We start from the raw sequence: 23,317 nt of genomic DNA on the forward strand, positions 1-23,317 counted from the left end.
TCCCATCACATCTCATCGGCTACTGTGAAAACACAGTTCTTCAGTAGCTCGTCTCCGAACTGTGAAAACACAGTTCTCCAGTAGCTCGTCTCCGTACTGCACAGCAGAACACACCTGTTTTCCACATCTCAATTACTCAACATTTGGAGAATGCAACATGTTGCCAAAAGCCCCACAAACACAAATGTCCCCTAAATGCTCATCTTTCCCAGTTATTGTTAGCTATTGGCTGTGGGGGTTTTTCTTTTCACTCACCGTGTCCCATTTAGCATTCATCTTCTCCTTCTCAAACTTGGCAAACTCTCTCCTGTCGTGGATGATCATGAGCAGCTTCCAGATCAGCAGAAGGGCCAGTCCGATCAGGACGATGCCGGCCACCACGCCCGCCACGATGGGGATGATGTCCGGGCCGGCGGGGCAGTCTGAAAGACAGTAAAAAAACGCTATAAACAATACGTATGACGGAACTGATGAAAAGAGGAATAGCCTTTATTTAATTAACCCATTCTGACCTGAGATCAGATTCATACGAGGTTTCCACTGGACACACACTGGTCTGATGAACCCATTCTGAACTGAGATCAGATTCTAAAAATGTCAGTCGCTCTTTGATTTCTCAAAAATAGCAGACCTACAAGCTCGTATCGCGCCACTCGGTGGCGCGATATGAGCTTGTAGATCTGCTATTTTTAAATAGCTAAAGCATAACATGATGCTGACACCAAAATGGGTGCCCGGTCAGAACGGGTTAATTAAAGGTATATTCAGTGATTTCACTTAATTCAAATATCACTTCTTTTTTTGTTTTGTTGTGATAATCCTCCCTACTATAGAGTGTGCTGGCCATATAAGGAGTTTCTCCCTGTCCCCAGTTAACCCCTGGGGGTCAAAAAACCTTAGGTTTCGTTTTTGACTCTCTATCCTGATTGGACGAAAGGCTGGGTCCCACAGCCAAAAACGAAACCTAAGGTCTTTTGAGTGAAATCACTGAATATACCTTTAAAAGGCAACTGCCAACATGTTTCGACCATGCAAGTTCTTCATTTTCGCCCTAATGAAGACCTTGCATGGTTCGAAACATGAATTTAATTAAATAAAGGCTATTCCAGTTTTTAACCTTTGACCACCTGCTGTTTTTTCTATGTCTTGATCCTGTTTGAGCCGTGTGAGCTAGCACCTTTTACTAATAGTCATCTTTTTATCTCCTGTGAGCACCTGGTTATACTCCTGTTATTTCTTTGGACATAACTTTCTCCATGTTGTTGCTCACCCAGTGTTTCTACCACATGGACCTCTTTCAGCGTGTTGTTGACCACGGCGAAGGTGAAGTAGAACCAGCAGTCATTGGCGTCTCTCTCCTTGCAGTGCATCAGTGGGTAGGAGGCGGTGTTGGGCTGGGGCAGCTTGTCCCGGTCCTTCACCTTGATCAGGTTGAAGTAGCTGCACTCTTTCTCGCATACGTCCTTCTTCTCACCTGTGCCGAACGCCCGACACTGGACGCACTCCCTGCAGAGGGGAATATTGTTACTGGCGGTGGCGGTGTGCTTTGGTGCCAAAACTTTGCTTCTTGAGTGTAATCACATCTTTCTACATTAGCATTCATTATGATAATAATAATAATAAAACTTTATTTGTAGCACCTTTCATGACATGAAATGCAGCTCAAAGTGCTTTACAGAACAATGGAGAATAAAAGAAAAGCAAGGCAACGACATTAAAAAACAAGCAGTAATGCAGTACAGTGAGGACATGAAAAATAAAAAATACAAGATCAATTAAAGGCAATGTTGTAGAAGTGGGTCTTGAGCTGAGCTTTAAAAATGTCTACAGAGGATGATGATGATTATATATTTTTGTTTCCAAAATAAGCCAAAACTCTGTGCTTAATGGAGATATATCTTTTTGATACTTTGTAGGATCAACATAATTTTAATTTCGGTTTTGTTTTTAACCCATTTAGACCTGATGACCTGAAAAATGTATTCTAAACCATTACAGTTTTCTGAAATACCTACAGTATGTCTATACCTATTCAATATCAGTGGTGCTCAATATTTCATGTCATTGGCCGCCGACCCCCATCTGAAAATGTGTTGTTCCAGGGACAAAATGTGTTGTTCCAGCAGCGCTATGAGCTTGTAGATCTGCTCTTTTTCAATAGCTAAAGTATAACATAATGCTGAAAAACACCCTGAATGGGTTAATCAGACCAGTGTGTGTCCAGTGGAAACCTCGTATGAATCTGATCTCAGGTCAGAATGGGTTATAATACCCATCCCTAATGGCACATTGGTGAGACACGTGAAAACGGCTCGCTCACTCACTTGTGTTCAGGGCACACTGTGGGACAGGTAGGGCAGGCCTCACAGGTGGGGCCCTGGAACTTGGCGTCGGAACACTTGCAGGTTCCACAATCGCAGGTTCCTCTGCCGTTACAGATGGCCTGGTTGCTCGCCATGCAGGTGCTCGTGTCTAGTGAGCAGTCACAGGCACTCCCAGTCCACATGGGGTCGCACATACACACTCTGCATTCACAGCGTCCGTGCCCTGGACGCAAGGGAAAGTCATCAAACAAGGTGCTTTCCAGTTAGTTCCATTCAGAAACCACACATTTTCAATAACATTTGGAATGAAAAGGTATTTAGCAGACGTGCTTATCCGGAGCGAGTGCGAGACCGTTATAAGCAGAGTAAACATGAACCCTAACCTCGCCTTACCAGGCTTTCCACCACCTCGGAGGAAAGCCTGGTCTCTGTTTCAAAAGTCTGTATGATCCTGGCGGATGATATCGTTACGTCATGTTGTAGTATTGTTTTGTAGTCGACAGGCAGGAACAACAGGCGACAACTTCTCAATAAAAGCTCTCGTAGCCTGTAGCTTTTATTGAGAAAAATCGGTTTGAGGGAAAAGGAAGTTGCCGCCTGTTGTTCCTGCCTGTCGACTACAAAACAATACTACAACATGACGCAACGATATCATCCGCTCCCGACAGGATCATATACCCAAATGAAATGGTGCCCAGGCTACATGAACCCTAGCCAACAAACGAGGAAAATAGTCACCAAGTAGAGTGCAGAGAGAACAATGTGCCTCAAAGAAACTATAGGATACAAGGCAAACAATGAAACTAGCATCTTTCCAAACAACATGCATTCTCAACATTTGTGGTAAATCTAATTGCCATCACATGATTCAGACACAGTAGTGCATCTCTGCATCTATGCAATTAATTTGTGTTAAACACCAACTTAGTGACGCCAAGCAGTTTCCTAGTCTGGGGGGCGAACATACAGCAAAAATATCAGATTTACAAGCCCACAGCGCATTGCAACACGACACATTGTTCTAATAGATTTAGATAAATACATATATTTTTTATAATTAAGATATTTAGTGTAGAATACAGGCAGATAGGAATATAGGGCCCAAGGGGATAAGGTCAACTAAGTACAGTGTTTAAGGTACATCCCGCTTGTCATGCTCACCTCCGCACAGCTTGTTCCCGGCGCGGTCACAGTTGAAGTTGTCGCACTCGCAGTACTTGCCGGTGTAGCGCTCGTCGGGGTGGTTGTTCCTCTTCTTGCACTCGCAGTTACCGCAGATGCAGTCTCCGTTGTTGCTGCAGATGTCGGTGCCGTTGTCCCTGCGGCACGCCTTGTCCATGTCCTCGGTGGGCACGTCGTTGCTGCTGCACTCGCACTGTCGGCCCACACGTCCTTCGTTGCACCTGAAGGACGGATGAGGTTGAAGACGATCAACCTCACATTCGCTACAGACTTGACAGTGACAGTGCTTTATTATCACTCATGGGATTCCATCAACTCAGGTTCTTCTTACTGATGAAAAATGGTAAATGGTAAATGGTGCATTTATATAGCGCCTTTATCCAAGGCGCTTTACAGAGATTGTGCATTACATTCACCCATTCACACACCCATTCATACACCGATGGCAGCGGAAACCATGCAAGGCACCAACTAGCACATCGGGAGCAATTAGGGGTTCAGTGTCTTGCTCAAGGACACTTCGACAGTAACTCTGGGGGAGCCCGGGTTCGAACTGGCAACCTTACGGTTATCATCCAGGCACTCTACCCCTGAGCCACCACCGCCCGTGATGAACACACGTGATGAACACACTCAGGTGTTTTTATCCCACGATTTCTGTAACCCATTTTCTTTTCACCCAGTGTCACTGTCTTATTGTCTAATAATCTCTAATGTAATCCTGGGCGAGGTGAGAAGACGCCCCCCCAGTAATTAGATTTTATAATTATATTATAAAAACCACAGCTGTGTGAAGTGAGGGGATGATCATGACGTAACATTTGCACAGATACATATGACGAAAATTCTCCTTTCATTCTCAATGGCAAATGTGACAAAAGTTAGGACAAAAAGCTATATAGTATCAAAAAATAAAAAGTCAATGACGTCAGCCTATTAGACAGCCTAATATTGCTGGAATTAAGGGTTCAAATCTAAACAGGAGTTAGACAAACATTATCTGGTGGTCGTCTCTCAGGTCTCCCACCAAAAACAAAACAAATCTGAAATCTTGAGCTCATTCAGAATGCAGCTGCCTGCTAGTTATAACTAGAACTAAGAAAGCTGAACACACACAGATATCTGACTTCCAGTGAGTTAAACACTTAAAATATTGCTGGTTGCCTTGAAATCATTCACTGTACTGTATTAAGGCCAAGCTACACCTCAGACTTGCTTTTACATTATGAACCTGGAGCAGTATCAGGTCATCAAAGACCGGTCTACTAACTGATCCCAGATTTAAAAACAAAACATCAAGAGGAAGCGCTAAAGACAAAATGAGTTTATAACTTCAACACGGCCGTTCATTTAGAGTTCAGGGGGACACTAGCATATTTTGTTTGGCTACATTTGACATGATTTGAGTAAATTCATGGAATGTATGGACTATTGGTATCTGGAAAAAACATAAGCTCTGTCCGGAGAGTTTTGGGGAAATCCCACGGTCTGAGAGCCCTATGATCTGGGGACATAAGTGTTTTTGAAACACAAAACCAGTAATGGTATCACGGGCATTTTCCACATGGTGGATTAACAGAAGGATACATTACGAGATACTTCAACAAAACACCACTTTTTGCTATTTTCTGTTTCTCCATTTTATTTATTAGGCTATGATTTATTTCTCTTTCTTGTTGTGCCTTATGTAAAGGCACTCTAAACCACTTTTGTGTATCTGCAAGAAAAATGAACTGTCCTCACCTTGTATTATAGTACATGATAATTAATGAAATGCACAAGGACTCTTCCAAGCAGTGCTGTCGCTCGCGCAATACGCACTGCGAGTAGGGCAACACGCAGAGGGGGGCAACAAAATGTGCCAAAAAGTGCCAAGCCGACCCTCAAAATAACAAAAGATTCTCTGTGGCTCCGCCGCATAATACAGAGCGGCCGTGTGTGCGTCCTCACAAATAGCTAAAAAAGCCGATCTGGATGAGGAATATTAGCGCTCTCGTCGTGAGGGGGGGGGGGCAGCACAAATATCCTACGAGTAGGGCAACCAAATGGTCCCTGCTTCCAAGACAGGAACTCACTTGCAGGCACCACATTCGTATGTTCCATTTCCCATGTGGCAGACCGGACTGTTCGGGACACCGTCCTTGTGACATTCACACTCGCAGATGAAGTTCAACGTGATCTCCACCTCCTCCGTGAAGCCCAGCGGTTTGATCTTAATGACTTCAGACTTGCCCTGCTTGGGGCAGCCCATAGCAGTCACAGTCACAGTGAACATCACCTAGCAGTGAAGGGAGAGAGGAAGCAACCAGTCAGACAGACAGATCAAACGCTGGGTCCTTGTGTAAAATCCCCAAAGGTGATTCTTTCATGTTGAGCCCATTGACTATGATCTACACACATGAAGCATAGCATGCCACCGTTTTTTTAATTCAAACTTTCAGATGTTAAATTCACCTTCGAATTATTCTCTGGCACCATATTCCCGTCAGCATGAAAGCTTAATTTGCTTTTTAAATCAATTATGTGCTTTCAACGTTATTTAAACTTTGAATAATTAAATCAATGCAAAAAAAAGTCCACTATGTTGGACTTCCTTTGTTGAAAAAGTTTATTTTCACACTGTACTGAAATAAAATGCAGATGAGGAATTCTAGATATGTTTTGTACATTTTGGGAATTGGAATGTCACTTCCATTTCAGTCGTGATTTAAAAAAACAAAATTTAATCGAATATAACAAGAAGGAAATCTCTCCCTTCAGTCCCCCACCTCATCGCCAATGGAGATGTTAGAACACTTGCGGCCGTTTTCACCGTCGCTGACCACTCCGGTCTTGCAGCGGGACGTATACGCTATGGTCACTCCCTCTGGCAGCTTGCTGTTCTCCAGGATGACCTCCGATGAGAGTGACTGACAAAAACACGGACATAACATGTTATCACAGCGCTGCACGGAATGTCAGCTGGTAGCTTTGTTTAGACAGGCCACAATCCACAAGTGGATTAAGCCCAGCACTGAGCATGAATACATGTTTCAAAATAGTTTGAATGATTGTAATCCCTCGCAAATACATTGCGAATGCTAATGCTTTAACGATTTAGATAATAGTGCATAAGTCATAGTGAAAGGCAGTGATTGACAGTGAATCTATTCTACAGTAATACTGTACTTACGTTGTAGGCGTCAACGATGAGTTTGATCACATTGCTAGAGTTGGCAGACAGCGTTCCCACTGCAGACTTTGGAATCAGATTTTTCAGCTCCTACGCAGAGAAAATATACATCAGTGCAAATGTATGTCAGCGGAATCCTGCAATCACTGGAAACCAACTGTAAGCCACGAGCGAGGAAGAACAATACTTTGTCAGCTTCTTGTTTTCAACTGTGGAACACAAATGCACGGCAGACAGAATTGTAAAACCCGTAACTATGAGGTTGTAAGAAACTCTGGTAAGCTGAAGCCATTATTATAGATTTAAAACGATTCACTATGGGCTTAATATTTGAAATAATGAGGTGTTTGTTCCGTATTGAGGTTTCAGTCACGGTGGACAAAACAATGGAACTTTTATCCAACTCTGTTATCCAGTTGGGTTAAAACAAACAGCAGCAGGGCAGAAGGAAATCGCCAGAGCCGCAGAGGCGATGCTACTGTTAATCAGGAGCAGATGCTGGTAGTCTAGGTAAATGTTTGGAACTACTGGGCTTCTTTCAAACATGGAGGAGGAGATATGATCAACAAAGACAACGGTAACCGAGAAAAGAACATAATGAAAGCAACAGTAAAGGTAAACAGTAACAGTAAAGGTAAGGTAACAGTAAAGGTCCTTGCAGAATGGAATTGTTTTTACGCTTCATCACAACAAGTTTGCTTGGAAAGAAATGGAAACTGAGTAACATGACAAATTGAGTTGGAAATCTGTCATCCAGAGAATGAGGGAGGACTAACCTTATACACGGGCTGGAACTCCTCTGTGACGGCAAAGATGGTCTGGATGTTGTTGTCGCTCAGCTTCTGAACCAGATGAGCGATGGAGGGGTAATCCTAAAATGAGAGAAAGGAAAGCCACAATTATTCACCATAAATAGAGATGCAAAATGTCAGTGGAAAGAGACAATCCGAGCACTTTCTCACACATGGAGCTCGTTAAGTTACCCACGTATGCCTAATGTATACGTCGCCGTAGGACGGTGTGTCACATGGTAAAAAAAAGCAGATATACAAGCTCACAAAACGTCACAATGTAAATTGTACCGTGGCTATTTGTGAACATTTTTAGAAAGGGGGAAAGAAACACCAGGCAGAGGAATGTGGTGTTGCATTACTGTACATACATAGTAGTGGCTCATGGTGTACATGCATTACATACATAGTAGTGGCTCATGGTGTACATGTCATTACTGTACATACATAGTAGTGGCTCATGGTGTACATGTCATTACTGTACATACATAGTAGTGGCTCATGGTGTACATGTCATTACTGTACATACATAGTAGTGGCTCATGGTGTACATGTCATTACTGTACATACATAGTAGTGGCTCATGGTGTACATGTCGTTACTGTACATACATAGTAGTGGCTCATGGTGTACATGTCATTACTGTACATACATAGTAGTGGCTCATGGTGTACATGTCATTACTGTACATACATAGTAGTGGCTCATGGTGTACATGTCGTTACTGTACATACATAGTAGTGGCTCATGGTGTACATGTCGTTACTGTACATACATAGTAGTGGCTCATGGTGTACATGTCATTACTGTACATACATAGTAGTGGCTCATGGTGTACATGTCATTACATACATAGTAGTGGCTCATGGTGTACATGTCGTTACTGTACATACATAGTAGTGGCTCATGGTGTACATGTCATTACATACATAGTAGTGGCTCATGGTGTACATGTCGTTACTGTACATACATAGTAGTGGCTCATGGTGTACATGTCATTACTGTACATACATAGTAGTGGCTCATGGTGTACATGTCGTTACTGTACATACATAGTAGTGGCTCATGGTGTACATGTCATTACTGTACATACATAGTAGTGGCTCATGGTGTACATGTCATTACTGTACATACATAGTAGTGGCTCATGGTGTACATGTCATTACTGTACATACATAGTAGTGGCTCATGGTGTACATGTCATTACTGTACATACATAGTAGTGGCTCATGGTGTACATGTCGTTACTGTACATACATAGTAGTGGCTCATGGTGTACATGTCATTACTGTACATACATAGTAGTGGCTCATGGTGTACATGTCATTACTGTACATACATAGTAGTGGCTCATGGTGTACATGTCGTTACTGTACATACATAGTAGTGGCTCATGGTGTACATGTCATTACTGTACATACATAGTAGTGGCTCATGGTGTACATGTCATTACTGTACATACATAGTAGTGGCTCATGGTGTACATGTCGTTACTGTACATACATAGTAGTGGCTCATGGTGTACATGTCATTACTGTACATACATAGTAGTGGCTCATGGTGTACATGTCATTACATACATAGTAGTGGCTCATGGTGTACATGTCATTACTGTACATACATAGTAGTGGCTCATGGTGTACATGTCATTACTGTACATACATAGTAGTGGCTCATGGTGTACATGTCGTTCTCCAGGTGACATTTCCCATCGTTGGGGAGGACGATTCCGCCCAGCTTGCCGTCGCCGGCAAAATGGAAGCCGGCGTCGGTGGAAAACACCAGCAGGCGGGTCACGTCCCTCCAGCCTATCTGCTCCTGATGGATGGAAAACAATGAAAAGAAAACAAATCACTGTAAAAGATAGCATTTCATCTTTATTGTTTTTCCTTTAAAGCTGTACAAATAAAGCAGAGTTTGCTATAAATCCGATTAAAAAAAAAACCTGGATAAAAAGAAAGAAAGAAAGAAAGAAACCCATGTGAACATGTTGAGCTGATTATCAGTGCATTCAAATAAAAGTCCACTAGTAAACACCACCACCTCATAAAGAAAATCCTTTTTATTGATATAATCGCCAAATCACCACATAAACTTTATATCGCTGCAAGACATGACTGTGAGAATATAAACCTGCATGTGTTTATTAGACTTAGTGGGCCAGCCGGCATTTTCTTCCCATGCCTTACTTACCAGTGAGAGAATGAACCCATTTAGGACTGAGGCCGATTCTAAAAAAGAATCCTAAACAGTTTTCTGAAAACCCTATGTTTCTATGTCAGTGGTGAAAACCCTATGTTTCTATGTCAGTGGTGAAAACCCTATGTTTCTATGTCAGTGGTGCTCACAGGGTTAAAACCCTATGTTTCTATGTCAGTGGTTCTCACAGGGTTAAACCCTATGTTTCTATGTCAGTGGTGCTCACAGGGTTAAACCCTATGTTTCTATGTCAGTGGTTCTCACAGGGTTAAAACCCTATGTTTCTATGTCAGTGGTTCTCACAGGGTTAAACCCTATGTTTCTATGTCAGTGGTGCTCAAACTATTCCATGTCAAGGAAGCCCAGAATGATATGTATTTAGCCGCCGACCCCCATCTGAAAATATGTCGTTCCAGGGAGGGACCCCCCAGAAGCAAAGATTTGTGTTAAAAATGTTCGATCAGAAAGAACATATATTAAAAGATTTGCGCCACACTTTCACGATTCTTCTTCGAAAATAGCAGATCTACAAGCTATGAGCTTGTAGATCGTAAAAAATCAACAAGCAACTTAACAGAAAAACAAGCTCAAAGTGGGTTATATAACAAGACGCACACGGCTACACTGCTACTTACCCGGCACACGGCCACCTGCATGATGGCGTCGAAGCCCCCCTCGGGAGAGTCCAGGTTCCCGGAGATGTGCTGCATGCCCACCAGGTTGTTGAACTTCTTGCCGTCGCTGGTCAGCTTCAGCACGTTCTTATAGCTGAAGGGGCTGGTGCAGTTCTGGTCCCCGGTGCACGGGTTCAGCAGCTTGGCCGGAGTGGTGCTGATGTACGGCATGACCGTCTTCTCCACGAAGGAGCCAAAGCCTTCAGAAACACACGATAAAGGAAACAAGATTGAAAATTATGTCCGGAACATAATGAAAAATAAACTTTATTTTGATACCACTGTGCTCTGACTCATCTGGTGCGATATACTTGTTTAGATCAACAACATTTATAAAACAAATAGGTCGCAATCAGAGTGGCGAGAGTGAGTTTTTTATGTCTATGTTTTTTAATTGCTGAACCCACTGAGGATAAAAAAGGTGTTTAGACAGAGGTGTTGTCAGACAGAGATTCCAAGAATATATAGTAGGATCTTAGGCTCTTTCAATAAGTGTTTTTGATCCCTTAGCCTCAAGGGACAATTGACCTGTGATTGCCAAGTTCATTCAATCACGAATTTGACCTTTTTGACTCAAATGTTAATCTTCTCTTCGGGGCAGCCTATGGCCCATGAACGGGACAGGGCTGATTACAACACCCTGCCATGCATTGTTGTGGGCAGGGCATAAATGGGGAGACTGACCAGAACACATTGAACTAGAGCACAGGTCTCCACCAGGATAGGAGCTTTTTGGGAAAATTGTCTGGAATATGTGTGCAGTTTCACTGCAACACTGTGTTCATGATTTGCTGCATTTCCACAGCCAATCTTAGCCAGTCAGGATGGAATATGATAAATCAAACAGACCCGTCTTGATAGTGAGATTTGGATAAAATCTGAAGGAGTAATATAAAAAAACATATTTTACATAAGTCGGCCTCCTGGTGGCGCTATAAAGAGCAGATGTGAAAAATGCAGGTCAAAAGTTTTTCCTTGGCCTACAAACAAAGTTTTACACAGATCGGTGCAGTTATAAGTCCACCAAAACATACTCTCCCCATGCCTTTGGCCTGGTGGAGACAATGACTGTTCATGGGCGGGTGTAACTTTCTGCATAGCCTCGGTACCAGGCTTTCATTTTTGTTGGTGCAAAAATGTAAAGCCTGGAGGAACGCATTGGCCGCTCTGGTCTAAAATTGGGAGTCAACCCTTCCGGGTGGGCGTCGCTCCAAATGATGTGACGTAGCGCTGCACTAGGGGGGAGAGGAGGGGCCGGGGGTGACGGACAGATCGATGAGATCCAATCAGGGCGTGCGCAAATCTCAGCCGCGACCCGCCCCTCTAGACCAGAAACCTAACACGTTAGCTCAGGCTACTTTCTGCATGATCAGAGTGATTTTCTCACCTATCCTGAAGTCAGAGGTGATCTTGGACATCTCCAGCATCAGACTGGTTCCCAGGTTCTTGACGTTCTCCAGATCGTCCTTCATGGAATAGGACAGGTCCATCAGGTAGTACAGGTCAATGGGATAGTCCTCTGCCCGTTTAAACTTCAGTTTGAATGCCTGGGGCTCACCTACACAAACAGATGGCATGAATGTCGAGGATCTGATTCTGCACAAGCTATAGGAACACACCCTATACTAAATGAGAAAGAGAGTCTGCGCATCAGCAATGGTTTTCAGTGGAGTGCTAAACCCAAATCCAGTATACATCAAGAAATAGGAATTAAAATAATTCCAAAAAGGTAGCACATCCAAAAATGTAATAAATGGCGGACAAAGTACTCACATTTCCATTTCTTTATCGGCACACACCAAAAAGGAACGGATACCCTATACTGTGTACAACAATGACTACGTTTACATGGACAGTTAAATCCCCTTTTCATTCAGAATAAAAGTTAAATCCTATTAAAAGTTGTCATGTAAACACCTACAAAAACTTAAATCGGAATGAAAATGGCCAATCTGATTTAAACTTAGATCTGATGTAATTGACCGGTTTATTCCATTTTTAAATCCTATTGAAACAATTGTGGACTCATGTAAACACTCATTCGGATTGAAGTTCATTCTGGTCTTTCTGTGCATGCTTGTTTCCATGTAATTGGTATGGCTATATTATGCTATATTATTATTATGCGAATAATTATATTAAGAAACTAGACATGTTAAATTTAACATCTCTGAGAGAAACCTCTCATAGGCTACAGCAGGGGTCCTCAACTAGAAATGATGAAGGTCCACAATTTTTTTTTGAATAAGACCGAGGTCCGGTCCCATGCGCGGCGTCCTTCGGAGAGCGGGGCTCTATGCCCGTTTAGTATGGTCAAGCCAAGCTTATACAAATCAGATCCCCTTCCACCCAACCAATAATGGGGTGCAGAGTGCAGGCCCGGAGTGGAACTCCAAATCAGGCCGGGAGTTATACGCCCTGGCAGGCCACACTGCGCGCACGCATAGCGCGCCAGAATTTTGGAGGCCCTTGGGGGACATTTTGGGGGCCTTTGCAGCAATTTCACATGAGAAATAGACCATCTGATGTTATTTATATTATTAACTTAAAAAAAAAAGAAAAAAAAAAAAGTTTTTTTTTTTTTTTTTTTTGGGGGGTGGTCCGCAAAGAGGTGGTCCGCGGTCCGGTCGCGGACCGCGGTCCGCCAGTTGAGTACCCCTGGGCTACAGGATACATCAAATATAAAGTAATACGTGTGTTTTTTTATTATTATTTTGTTTTACTGAAATGTAGTGGATTAAAAGTAAAACAAATGGAAAGTAAAGAAGAAATACCTCAAAATTGTACTTTATTACTAAAGTAAATGAACTTATTTACTTTCCACCACTAGACGTAAACATATCCGCCCCGCCCCCTATCCAATCAGAAGCCTTCCCAGCCCCAACCCTGATGTGGAATGAAATAATGGGATTTAATAGTATTGTCCATGTAAACACTCATTCGGAATGACCATTTCCCATGTAAACACACAGCAAAAAACATTACTTCTGAATTAATTCATTCTGAAGTTTTCATTCTGAATGAAAAAGCCCTCATGTAACCGCAGCCAATGACTGAACTTCTCCTTTCAAAGCTGAATTTTGAACAGGTATATTTTGTTGCATGACTATACAGGAGTAAATGCATTCCTATACAAGAGACAAAAACAACTTCAGAACTGCCTCAGAAATAGCATATGGACAGCAACTTTCTAAATGCTGTTCCGGGGCAAATACGTGTAGTGCATGTAACACTATATCACACTATACAGTGAGTATGTTGGACTGTGTGTTGTCAGTCACTATAGTGGCGGTGTGCCCCCGACTGTCCCTCACCAGAACGGAGGGTCAAGGAGAGTTTCTGGGGCTGGATCTGTGTGATGTTGGAGTGATGGAGCTTCTCCCCTCCCTTCTTGCGATTTGACACCGGCCTGTCTCTGAGGATCCTCTTTAGTCCTCGCGGGTTCTCGATCATGCTCTCAGCACAGCCCCTCTTCCTCAGCGACTGCAGCTCGTCGCATCGCGTCGACAGGGTCTCGCCTTGGCTCAGGAAGTCCTGGGGGAGGGGAGGCCACGGTCAGTTTGGTCGAGACAATTGTAAAATAAATAACTTCCCTGTGTCAAGGACAATGTTACCACTTGGGTTGTTGGATCGGCAAAAGACCGGTATCGGCAAATGCACAAAATCAAATGATCGAAATCGGAACAGAAGCAATATTTAACGTGATGGAGACATCCCTAGTTACCACGTATCACATGTTGTCTGTTGTCTGTCTTTGCGCTTTATACAATAATAACAAAAAACTATCTTATTGCAGAGAAAGTTTTATGGACGTATAGGTCTGTATAATCTTGCAATCAGGTCTTGCAATAAGTAATGCCTTAACCACTTAGGCTCTGCCTGTGCAAAGCCCCCGGCAGTGGTTATTAAATTACTATTTGTCATATGACAAAGTATAAATTCACTATGTACAGGCTCACAATGTGTGTAGATCAGCTACTTTTATTTATATTTATTTTTTAATAAGAAATATAAATATCTATAATGTAGGGCTGTCAAAGTTAACGCACTATTAACTAGTTAACTCACAATCCTTTTAACGGCACTATTTTTTTTGACGCACGATTAACGCACTGTGAAGTTTGACAGAATGGTTGAGAGACGCATGGCAATTTTACACTGAAGAGTTGAATAATTGTTAAACAGCTGCATTACTTAAGTTAGTTTAAGTCTACACAATTAGAAAACTTAGAAAACATGTTATTTTGATCAACATGGCCTGTTATCTCTCGTAATGGTACCATTGGCCAACATCAATACAGTTCTTTAGTTTGGATCTGGAAGGCTAAATGTCATCAAATGGTGGTTCCGTGGCTCAAATGCAGAATAAATAATGGACCTTGATATGAAAAATCTTGAAAACCACTGATTTAAGGTATATTTAGAACGGATACAAAATATGCGATTAATCACAGTTAACTATGGACAATCATGCGATTAATCAGATTAAATATTTTAATCGATTGACAGCCCTACTATAATGACATGCCCAAAAATGTGAACGCTAAGTTATTAACGCATTTTGGGGTGGGAACCCCTTTTGGTGTTTTAAACATTATGTTATAGTTCTGCTATTGAAAAATAGCAGATCTACAAGCTCATAGCGCGCCACCGAGTGGTGCGCTACAAGCTTGTAGGTCTGCTATTTTTGAAAAATCGTGAAAATATTTATTTCAGAAAACTGGAGGATTTAGAAGATATATTTTTTTCCATTTTGAGGTCAGGCCTAAATGGGTTAATAGCAAGCCGATCTGTCTATGACACAGCAGCACGCTGAGGGCTCGGCTCCACATACCGGGTCTGTGCACCAGCCACATTTGGCCCCAGCCTGGATGCATTCCCCACAGAACTTGGCATTGGCACTGATGCAGTCGTTTCCCTCTGGATCGTGGAAGATAAAGGAGAGAAAGAGACACAGAGAGAGAGAGAGAGAGAGAGAGAAAGATGGTACCAGCAGAAGTAGCCTGTTAAAGTCCACTGTATTTACACGAGTTGTGCTGAAACGCTGCGTAACTGGAGAGGGAGGTGGTGGAACATTGCGCTCTTTTCCATTCTCCACTAAGCTCTGTGACGCTAAGGTGACGCCCAGCTTGTGGTTAAATGACATCATTATGGCTAGGGCCGAACGTCTTATTTTGGAGGGGGGGGCATTCGTTGCTCTGTCGTGCACGGTGTCCAGCATAAGCCCAAGATCGATGCTTATTACATCATAGCATGTCCTGATGCAGCCATGAGAGCGGAATACCGATGCCCTACTTCGTCCTTCGTTCACAATATAAAGTATCACAAAAAAGGTAGTAAAAATAGCTGATTGATTGATCTGCCATTTAAAAAGAAAGAGTGAAAATATATAACTGTGTCTGTGAGTCTTATACATATTTCAGATGTACTGCACACGGTTTCCATTCCGACAAACGATAAATGTGAGCTGACCTCAATGTGACCTCAATGTGAGCTGACCTGGTTTAAGGAGGTTTTTTGGTAAACACACGAGATGTGACATGATGAACATCTTACCGTTCTGAGCCCTGCTGTAGCAAAAGACCCCCAGCAAGGTGGATATAAAGAGCAGCTTCAGGTCCATCTGAAAACACACACACATACAAACATATTAGCCTATTAGCCTATACCCATAACCACTTAAACACGTATTATACTTGGTACCCAAGGGGTCTGTTTTTGGACCCCTCCTTTTGTCCGTCCACACCTCATACCGTATCTTCACCAAGAACAGCAGATCTACCAGCTTAAAATGTGTCACAATGTAATTCTAATTATAGGTCTGCTATTCTTGCCAAAATGTTTGCCTATATTTTCAACGAATGTTCACCTATTATGACGTGCCCAGAATAGGGACGTTAATGTTGATGTGGTTAAAAAGGCACGAGTCAAAAATGTCTCTTTGTTAACAGTGCAACCCCCATGCAGTGCTCGGTGACTCGGATGCTTGTGTTTATAATTTCCTGGACAAAAGCTCCCCGGGAGCTAAAGAGGGTGTTTAGCAAATGATGGATTACATCTGTAAAACGGCCTACTGTAGTTATAATTGGCAGTAATATAATAACCACTGACAGGGGCTTTGCTATTCAGGCAGTCACAGTGACAGGGAGCTAATGTAATAATGCAACAGCGCACACACAAGCACACGCACGCACACGCACGCACACACACACACACACACACACACACACACACACACACACTTGACAAGTCAGCAGCCTCTCTTTGCCTCCCAGCATCACTTCTTACTGTAAATAGTCTACATACAGTAGGCCTCTCTCCCGTCATGTCCATTGATCCCTCGGCTGTGTGCACGGCTTCTGGTCAACCCGCGTCAATGAATCATTCCCTCATTTCTAAAAGCTAAACATCACGGCTTACCAACAAACAAGGGGACTGACCAAATGGCCTCTCTCTGGAGCCAAACAGCCCATTAGAGAACAAGACATCTTGGAAGAAGGACGACAGTGATGATGACTCGCCGGAGATTACAGTAAAAGCATTAACGTCAATACTGAGATGCACTCAGCCAGGAGGCCTAATAGAGCATTGACGGTTCGGCCTCAGTGAGGAGAAAAGGGAAGGCACTTTTTTCAATGCACATTTTTAGAGCTCTACCGATATATAGTTTGCCGTAATTGCTGATATATTGGCTATTATCCCATTAAGACCTGAGGGCGATTCTACGAATGCCTTCCAAATCAGTAGTTCCCACACTAAAGATAGCAGATGCACACACTCACAGCACAGCACGAAGTGATGTGCTGTGAGCTTGTATATCTGCTATTTTTGCCAACAGCCAACTCTAAAATAAAAAATGACAGATGCTTTCGGTAACCCAGCATTGGCTGAAATATAGCACTTGTTATTAGCAGCTATATTTAATGAGAGCCAGTATAAAGTGGCTGAGGAGGAAATTAATGAATCAAATCAATGATATCGCCTGATGCGTTTGTTATGGCGAGCCGGCTCGGGTTGTCGTAAATCTAATTAACATGTGGAATGTAAGGGGCAATTTCCTGCCTGGTCACAAATCATACATCCCAGGGGGTGCGAGTGCAGAAGAGGGAGAACAGTGGCTAATTCCCTACTACTGTGCTGCACATTAAGGGCACATGGTTCACATTAAAGCGAGACAGACAGTGTTCAGCCAACAACACTCAACTTTAAACACTTAAGCCCTCTTTTAGACTTCATCGCACGATGGCATCATGTCGTGCATTGGCTGAAAACAGCCGCTGTAGAACGCCCTGTTTTTTAACATGCCCGAAAGAAGGATGACGGGTTGAAAGTGGTTATACACATTATGATACGCAAAGCATGGCGTACAGTAAAAGTGTTCCTTTTCTAACCCTGCCATGGTTATTCATAGTGGCTACATTAAAAGACTGCATTCCCTAATGCTGTGGTGAAGGAGGTTCCTGGTGACGTTCACTGCAAGGATGGTGTTGAACGAAAGCATTCCTGTGTGCCCGACCCTGTGCGTGTCCGGTTATATACACATGGCAGGGCAGACAGTAAGTCTACAACAACCCCCCACATTAGATCAGCCTGTTTGGGCCTTCCCTGCACTGCTCTGCTCTACAAGAGTGTGTTTGCAAGTAGGGCTGTCTACAAAACAAAATCGATTCGAGTTAGAATCGCGATTCTAATGCCGTCCGATTCAGAATCGATTCTCATTTTCCAAAAAAAAAAAAACATGCACAGGTACTACCTGCGCATGCAATGCATTATGGCCTGGGTTTCTGCATAGTGCATTTACTACCAGCTAAGCTAAGCCTGCCAATTGTATTTATTTTACACCTGTTTTAATACTAATGTATTGTTCTGGTATTGAGTGAGAAGAGATTTTGTAACTTTTGTACTGGTTCAAATTTGTGCAAGCTAAATAAATGAGACATGTTCTTACTCTTGGATTTAACCTTTGTGTGTTTAAATCATTCAGTTGATAAAACCTTTACAATTATACAAGCTTTTTACTAAATGTACTCTGCTTTCATGTCAGAAGATTGGAGTAGATCATGCTAAAATTCTATTTAATTGTTTTTAATAAAAATAAAAAACTGCTTTAGAATCGGAAAAAAATCTTTTTTGAATCGTGAATCGGAAAAATCGAAAAGATCGTTTTTGAATCGAATCGTCACCCCAAGAATCAGAATCGAATCGAATTGTGGGACACCTAAAGATTCGCAGCCCTATTTGCAAGTGTGTCTGTCCTTACTCAAGGTAAACGCCACAATTAGCCTGGCTCGGCCATCATCATACGACACTGTGTTCCTGTCAGGCATGCTCGAAGCACTTGGACTGTTATTTAGTAGCTACCAACAGCCTTCTGGCGAGGAGATAAAGCTATGGGAAAACAGTTACGTTGGTGTTCAAAATAGTAATGGGCTTAGTTGTTGAGAGAGGGTGTGATGGTGGTCTTTGCAAGAGCTTATGACAGGATTTAAGGACAATGAGAGAAGAGAGTTGTCCGGACACTGTGAATATCGAGTTGACGACGTGTGAGGAAAATAAATTCACATTCCTCTTTTCATTTCTTCTTCCTTTCTGCATTTTTTACGCTTTATTTCAGACAGAAAAGTAAAGAGAGATACTAAGGAAACCAAGGGCAGACAGGGGAGAGACTTGACATAAGACAGGAGTCGAAGTCAAACGCGGGGTCCTCCTCGCGCTAACAGGATGCATACGGTCTGTGCACTAAACCGGTTGAGACACCAGGCACCCAACATTCCACTTATTTCTGTCAAAACCACAAACTCGAAAAGTTATTTCTTTAAGCTTGCGTTCTCGCTGGGGCTTCGACCTCAGCTCTGAGTTCCAGGGAAACATTCTAATGCAAACTATGCCTGCATAACGCCAGCGAGGTGTCAAGTTAGAAAAACAGCCATGGCGTTTTCTATCCATGAAGCTTAGCAGCTGTGGAAAGCGCTAAACACTGCAACGCATCATGGAGAAAGGATAGGATAATAGGAGCAGGAGAGAGAGGTCTTGTTGAGCTGAGCTCCAATAACCAAGATGCCATATATTTAGCTAGCCATGATAATGGCAAGAAAATAAAAGAAAAACCTATAGGAACAGGCATTGTGATTTATCTCTCCTGGAAAGTGAATGACACAATATAAAAACATTCACAAATCTTTCGCCCATATATCTTGTCAGATAGGAATTGCAGTGCCAGTACGAGGAGGGAGGGGTGGGCAGGGGACTATTAAGGGACTGAAGCAAAACAGTCGCAAAGCCAAAAACTATTTCTGTGTGTGGAAACAAAAATAAAGGAAAGGCCGCAAAGGCAGCATACTAGTAACTGAGCTGAAACCAGAGGGTTGTTTTGCTCAAGAAAAGGGATAATCTACTTTGTATAGTAGAAGTATGACACCGGTAAGAAAAAAATCACACCAGTGTGAACTGAGTGGTGCAACTCCCGTCTATTGGTTCTCTGTATCGTTCCAATTTGTATCGTTCCAATTTCTTCTCTGTATCGTTCCAATTTCTTCTCTGTATCGTTTCAATTTCTTCTCTGTATCGTTTGCGTCCAGCAGGTGGCAGCCATGTCACATACTTCTCTCGTTCCAATTTCACGCATGCGCACACCACTCGTGCTCACACAGGTACACACACACACACACACACACACACACAGGTACACACTAGCTACACGGACATTGTAAGCTGGATGTAGAAGTGGTTGCACCACTTAAAAACGGTAAGAAAAAACGCACGACTCAACTCTATGTCTGTCTTTGTTATATAGAGCAGTGTTTTTTAACCCATTCTGAACGGGCACCCATTTTGGTGTCAGCATCGTGTTATGCTTTAGCTATTGAAAAATAGCAGATCTACAAGCTCATATCGCGCCACCGAGTGGCGCGATACAAGCTTGTAGGTCTGCTATTTTTGAAAAAAATCGAAGACCAGTGTGTGTCCAGTGGAAACCTCGTATGAATCTGATCTCAGGTCAGAATGGGTTAATATGTGGGATTGCTGTGCCGCTACACTGTATGTACAGTAGGATCACATACCGGCACACTGATATATGATAGGGTTACATACAATTAACAGATTTTTATTGTATATTATTATTATTCCATTATTCCATTTCAAGCTATTGAAATGAGTCACTGATTCTCCCTTTCTCTGTCTGATGGCCCCTTGTTTTCTCTTTTTTTTTACGGGCTCCTTGGTCTCATTTGGCGAGGTGGGACGAGGTAGGCTAGGGGGCTGGAATGCATTCCTGCACATTGGGGATGGACCATACCCCAATGTGCAGGACAGTCACCCAGTAGCCACGGCCTGCAATGGTCTTTACTGCACTTTGAGAGTAAAGACCATTGTGAGCCATGGCTGGCATGCTGCCATTTGTCACACCTTGTATCCAAAACTGGCATCTCTACCTGTTCTCACTGCCTCAAAAAAGTATTATATTAAAACAATTGTAAAAATGAACGAGGCATATTGTCTTAACGCGTTAAAAACGGGATGGCATCTATCTGCTATATTAGATTTTAGCGTTGTTGCCTATTGAAAAATAGCAGCTCTAGAAGCTCAGAGTGTGCCATGCTGTGAGCTTGTATACATCTGCTGATTTTTGAGTGTTTGAAAAATGTGGATTTCTTTTAACCACAGTTACCACACATCTTCTCTTCTGTGGGTCACTGGCATAAAACATGTTCAGATGGGGGGGGTCCGCGCCCACGGCCAAATACATTATCATTTTGGTGGTCGTTGACGTCGCAAACACGTTCGAGAACTAGTGATTTAGAAAGCAATTTGTAGAATTGGCCTCAGGTCTTAATGGATTAAGTCAAATAAACAGATAGGAGAAAGTAGAAAAGTCAGGTTCTATCTGAGCCGTAGACTCAGATAATTTGTTTTTTTTCTCCTATAAAATCTAGCTACTTATAAGTCTTCAAAAACTTTGGTAGAACAGCGAGCGAGCCCTAGAACGAATGGACAATGAGAACGTGGACAGTCACAGAGAATAAGAGACGACGAAAGAGAAAGAGCGAAACAGGCCTGGGCCTGGCAGTGTCTCAGAGTCTCAGAGTCACAGTGCTTTTGCAGGAGTTCTAGCTCTGGGAGTTTTCCTTACTCACGAGGAGCTGTTCTTCTCCGGCCACGAGTAGGAGGAATGGAAAAGAAAGAAAGAAAAACAGGAAAGGGCGGTCTTTTTGCTCCCTGCTTGGAGGAGGGGGGGGGGGGGGGGCACCTCAATTCTAAGGAGAAAGGGAAAGAAACTTTTACTACACTCTGTTCAAACTAAAGGTATCCATTTAATCTGCACATTCACGCGTGGCTGTTTTGCCCTTACTGATCTGACCTCACCCTACCCAGCAGGTGGAGTAAGAGCCAAATGGCCACGTGCTCTCTCTCTCCCATGAAAACAAGAGTCCACACATTTAGATCTTGCAATATAAAGGATTCCCAAACCTTTCCATGGTAACGACCCACAAATAGCCATAGCCTCTGCCTGTGGCGTGTGGAGGACCCCTACTGAGATTGCTCAATGCTCACTAAACTAAACAAAAAAACAGAAGTACCGGAAACAGACAATCTACGTACAAGGTCACAAAGCAACGTGTTGTGAGCTTGTACATATACATGCTGTTTTCAATTTTTTGCTAAATCTTTGAAAATGTTTTACCATAGTCCTAATGCCATGAAACTTAAAGTGGTTAAACTTGTTCTATAAATCTTCTGAATTGAATTTAAACTGAAATTAAAAATTTTATACAATCTTTTGGAATTCTTTCCCCCTCTCCTTTCCATTTGGCTCCCATGGAGGCCGCTACGTCAAAAGCCTGTGATCTAGTGTGGGGCCACACTGGTGTTCTGTTTTCACGTGGTCTTCTGTCCCCGCATCTGGTTCCTTATCATTTGGATGCGAGTGCTTTCCTAAACCCTTTTCACTTCTCTCCTAACCCCATCCAACTGCTGCGTGTCTCCTTCACGTTCCACTGCATCATGGGAGACGGGAGATGATAAAGCCTATCTTTGGCATTCTACTCCCATCGTCTCCCTCCGACATTCCCCTCCTCGTCTCCCTCCCTCCCGTGCGAGCAGAGCCAAACCGTGGCCCCTAGACATCATTGCATGCCCCCCCTCAACAGCGCCAAGAGTGGAACATACCCGGGCTGGGCACAGAGACATCCAAGCTTCCCCGCAATGCTGGAGGAGAATACCAAACAGTGTCTGTCTGTGTCTCACCATGCTCGCGGACCACCTATACCCCCCTAACCCCCATCCGGAGGTCCTTCTCATGGCAGACAAAAGCCATTAATCAACTAGTCCTTGGAGACCAGAGGAGAGGGGCAGGTCCTCATTGAGCTCCCACTCAGGAGTACACGACTCTTCAGCTCTAAGAGCTTTCATGCGATAAATCTGACTGATGAGACCAATATCCATGTTGTTCAGGGGTGGTTTATATCGCAAAAGGCATCCAGGATACGGCTATGGGAAATAATACAAATATGGGATATCCAAAGTGATCTTTTCTCACGGAAACACTGTTCGCGGGATCCAAAAATTACTAGACATTTATCATCATTACCATTAGCAACAGATTCCACTCAAAGCATGTTAAGGGAAGCAGGAGTTTATTTCACAAATACTGCAGAGTCCAGTGGGAGAGGAAAAACTAATGGTAGAATTGCTGGTTTCAGGTGCATTCAATCCACTTGAGAAGTAAATTGGTAGCCTGTGTGCTTTCACTCACAAAGCCATATACAGTAGGCTACTTTAATTGTTTGTCCGAAAATGTGAACGTAACCTTAGTGAAATTGTGTGCATAACCTAAAATGTGTCAAGACGGCACAAACGGATTATTTTCTGCCATTGTCACACATTGAGCACATACATGTGTGGATGTGGAATTGTACAAAGAGGCCATTAAAATACCCCAACGTCCCAATTCTGTCAGTGAAAATTACACATCTA

The 23,317-nt window shown here is 42.9% G+C and overlaps 1 protein-coding gene across 2 annotated transcripts in view; it reads right to left on the reverse strand.

The window, feature by feature from the left end:
• LOC310868297 (integrin beta-1-like) overlaps positions 1-23,317 on the reverse strand; it is a 37,264-nt gene that overhangs the window by 3,193 nt on the left and 10,754 nt on the right. For both annotated transcript variants that reach the window (XM_083778663.1, XM_083778662.1), the window contains exons 2-15: positions 15,899-15,965; positions 15,177-15,262; positions 13,657-13,876; positions 11,730-11,900; positions 10,304-10,542; positions 9,132-9,287; positions 7,455-7,550; positions 6,679-6,768; positions 6,275-6,415; positions 5,582-5,784; positions 3,486-3,727; positions 2,325-2,547; positions 1,271-1,506; positions 256-422 (exon numbers count right to left, since the gene is read on the reverse strand). In XM_083778663.1, coding sequence (XP_083634789.1) covers positions 256-422; positions 1,271-1,506; positions 2,325-2,547; positions 3,486-3,727; positions 5,582-5,784; positions 6,275-6,415; positions 6,679-6,768; positions 7,455-7,550; positions 9,132-9,287; positions 10,304-10,542; positions 11,730-11,900; positions 13,657-13,876; positions 15,177-15,262; positions 15,899-15,965 — 2,337 coding nt within the window. The remainder of the gene's footprint in view (positions 1-255; positions 423-1,270; positions 1,507-2,324; positions 2,548-3,485; positions 3,728-5,581; positions 5,785-6,274; positions 6,416-6,678; positions 6,769-7,454; positions 7,551-9,131; positions 9,288-10,303; positions 10,543-11,729; positions 11,901-13,656; positions 13,877-15,176; positions 15,263-15,898; positions 15,966-23,317) is intronic.

This window comes from Protomyctophum parallelum, assembly GCF_964188405.1.
Source record: "Protomyctophum parallelum genome assembly, chromosome: 12".
Classification (NCBI taxonomy): Eukaryota; Metazoa; Chordata; class Actinopteri; order Myctophiformes; family Myctophidae; genus Protomyctophum; species Protomyctophum parallelum.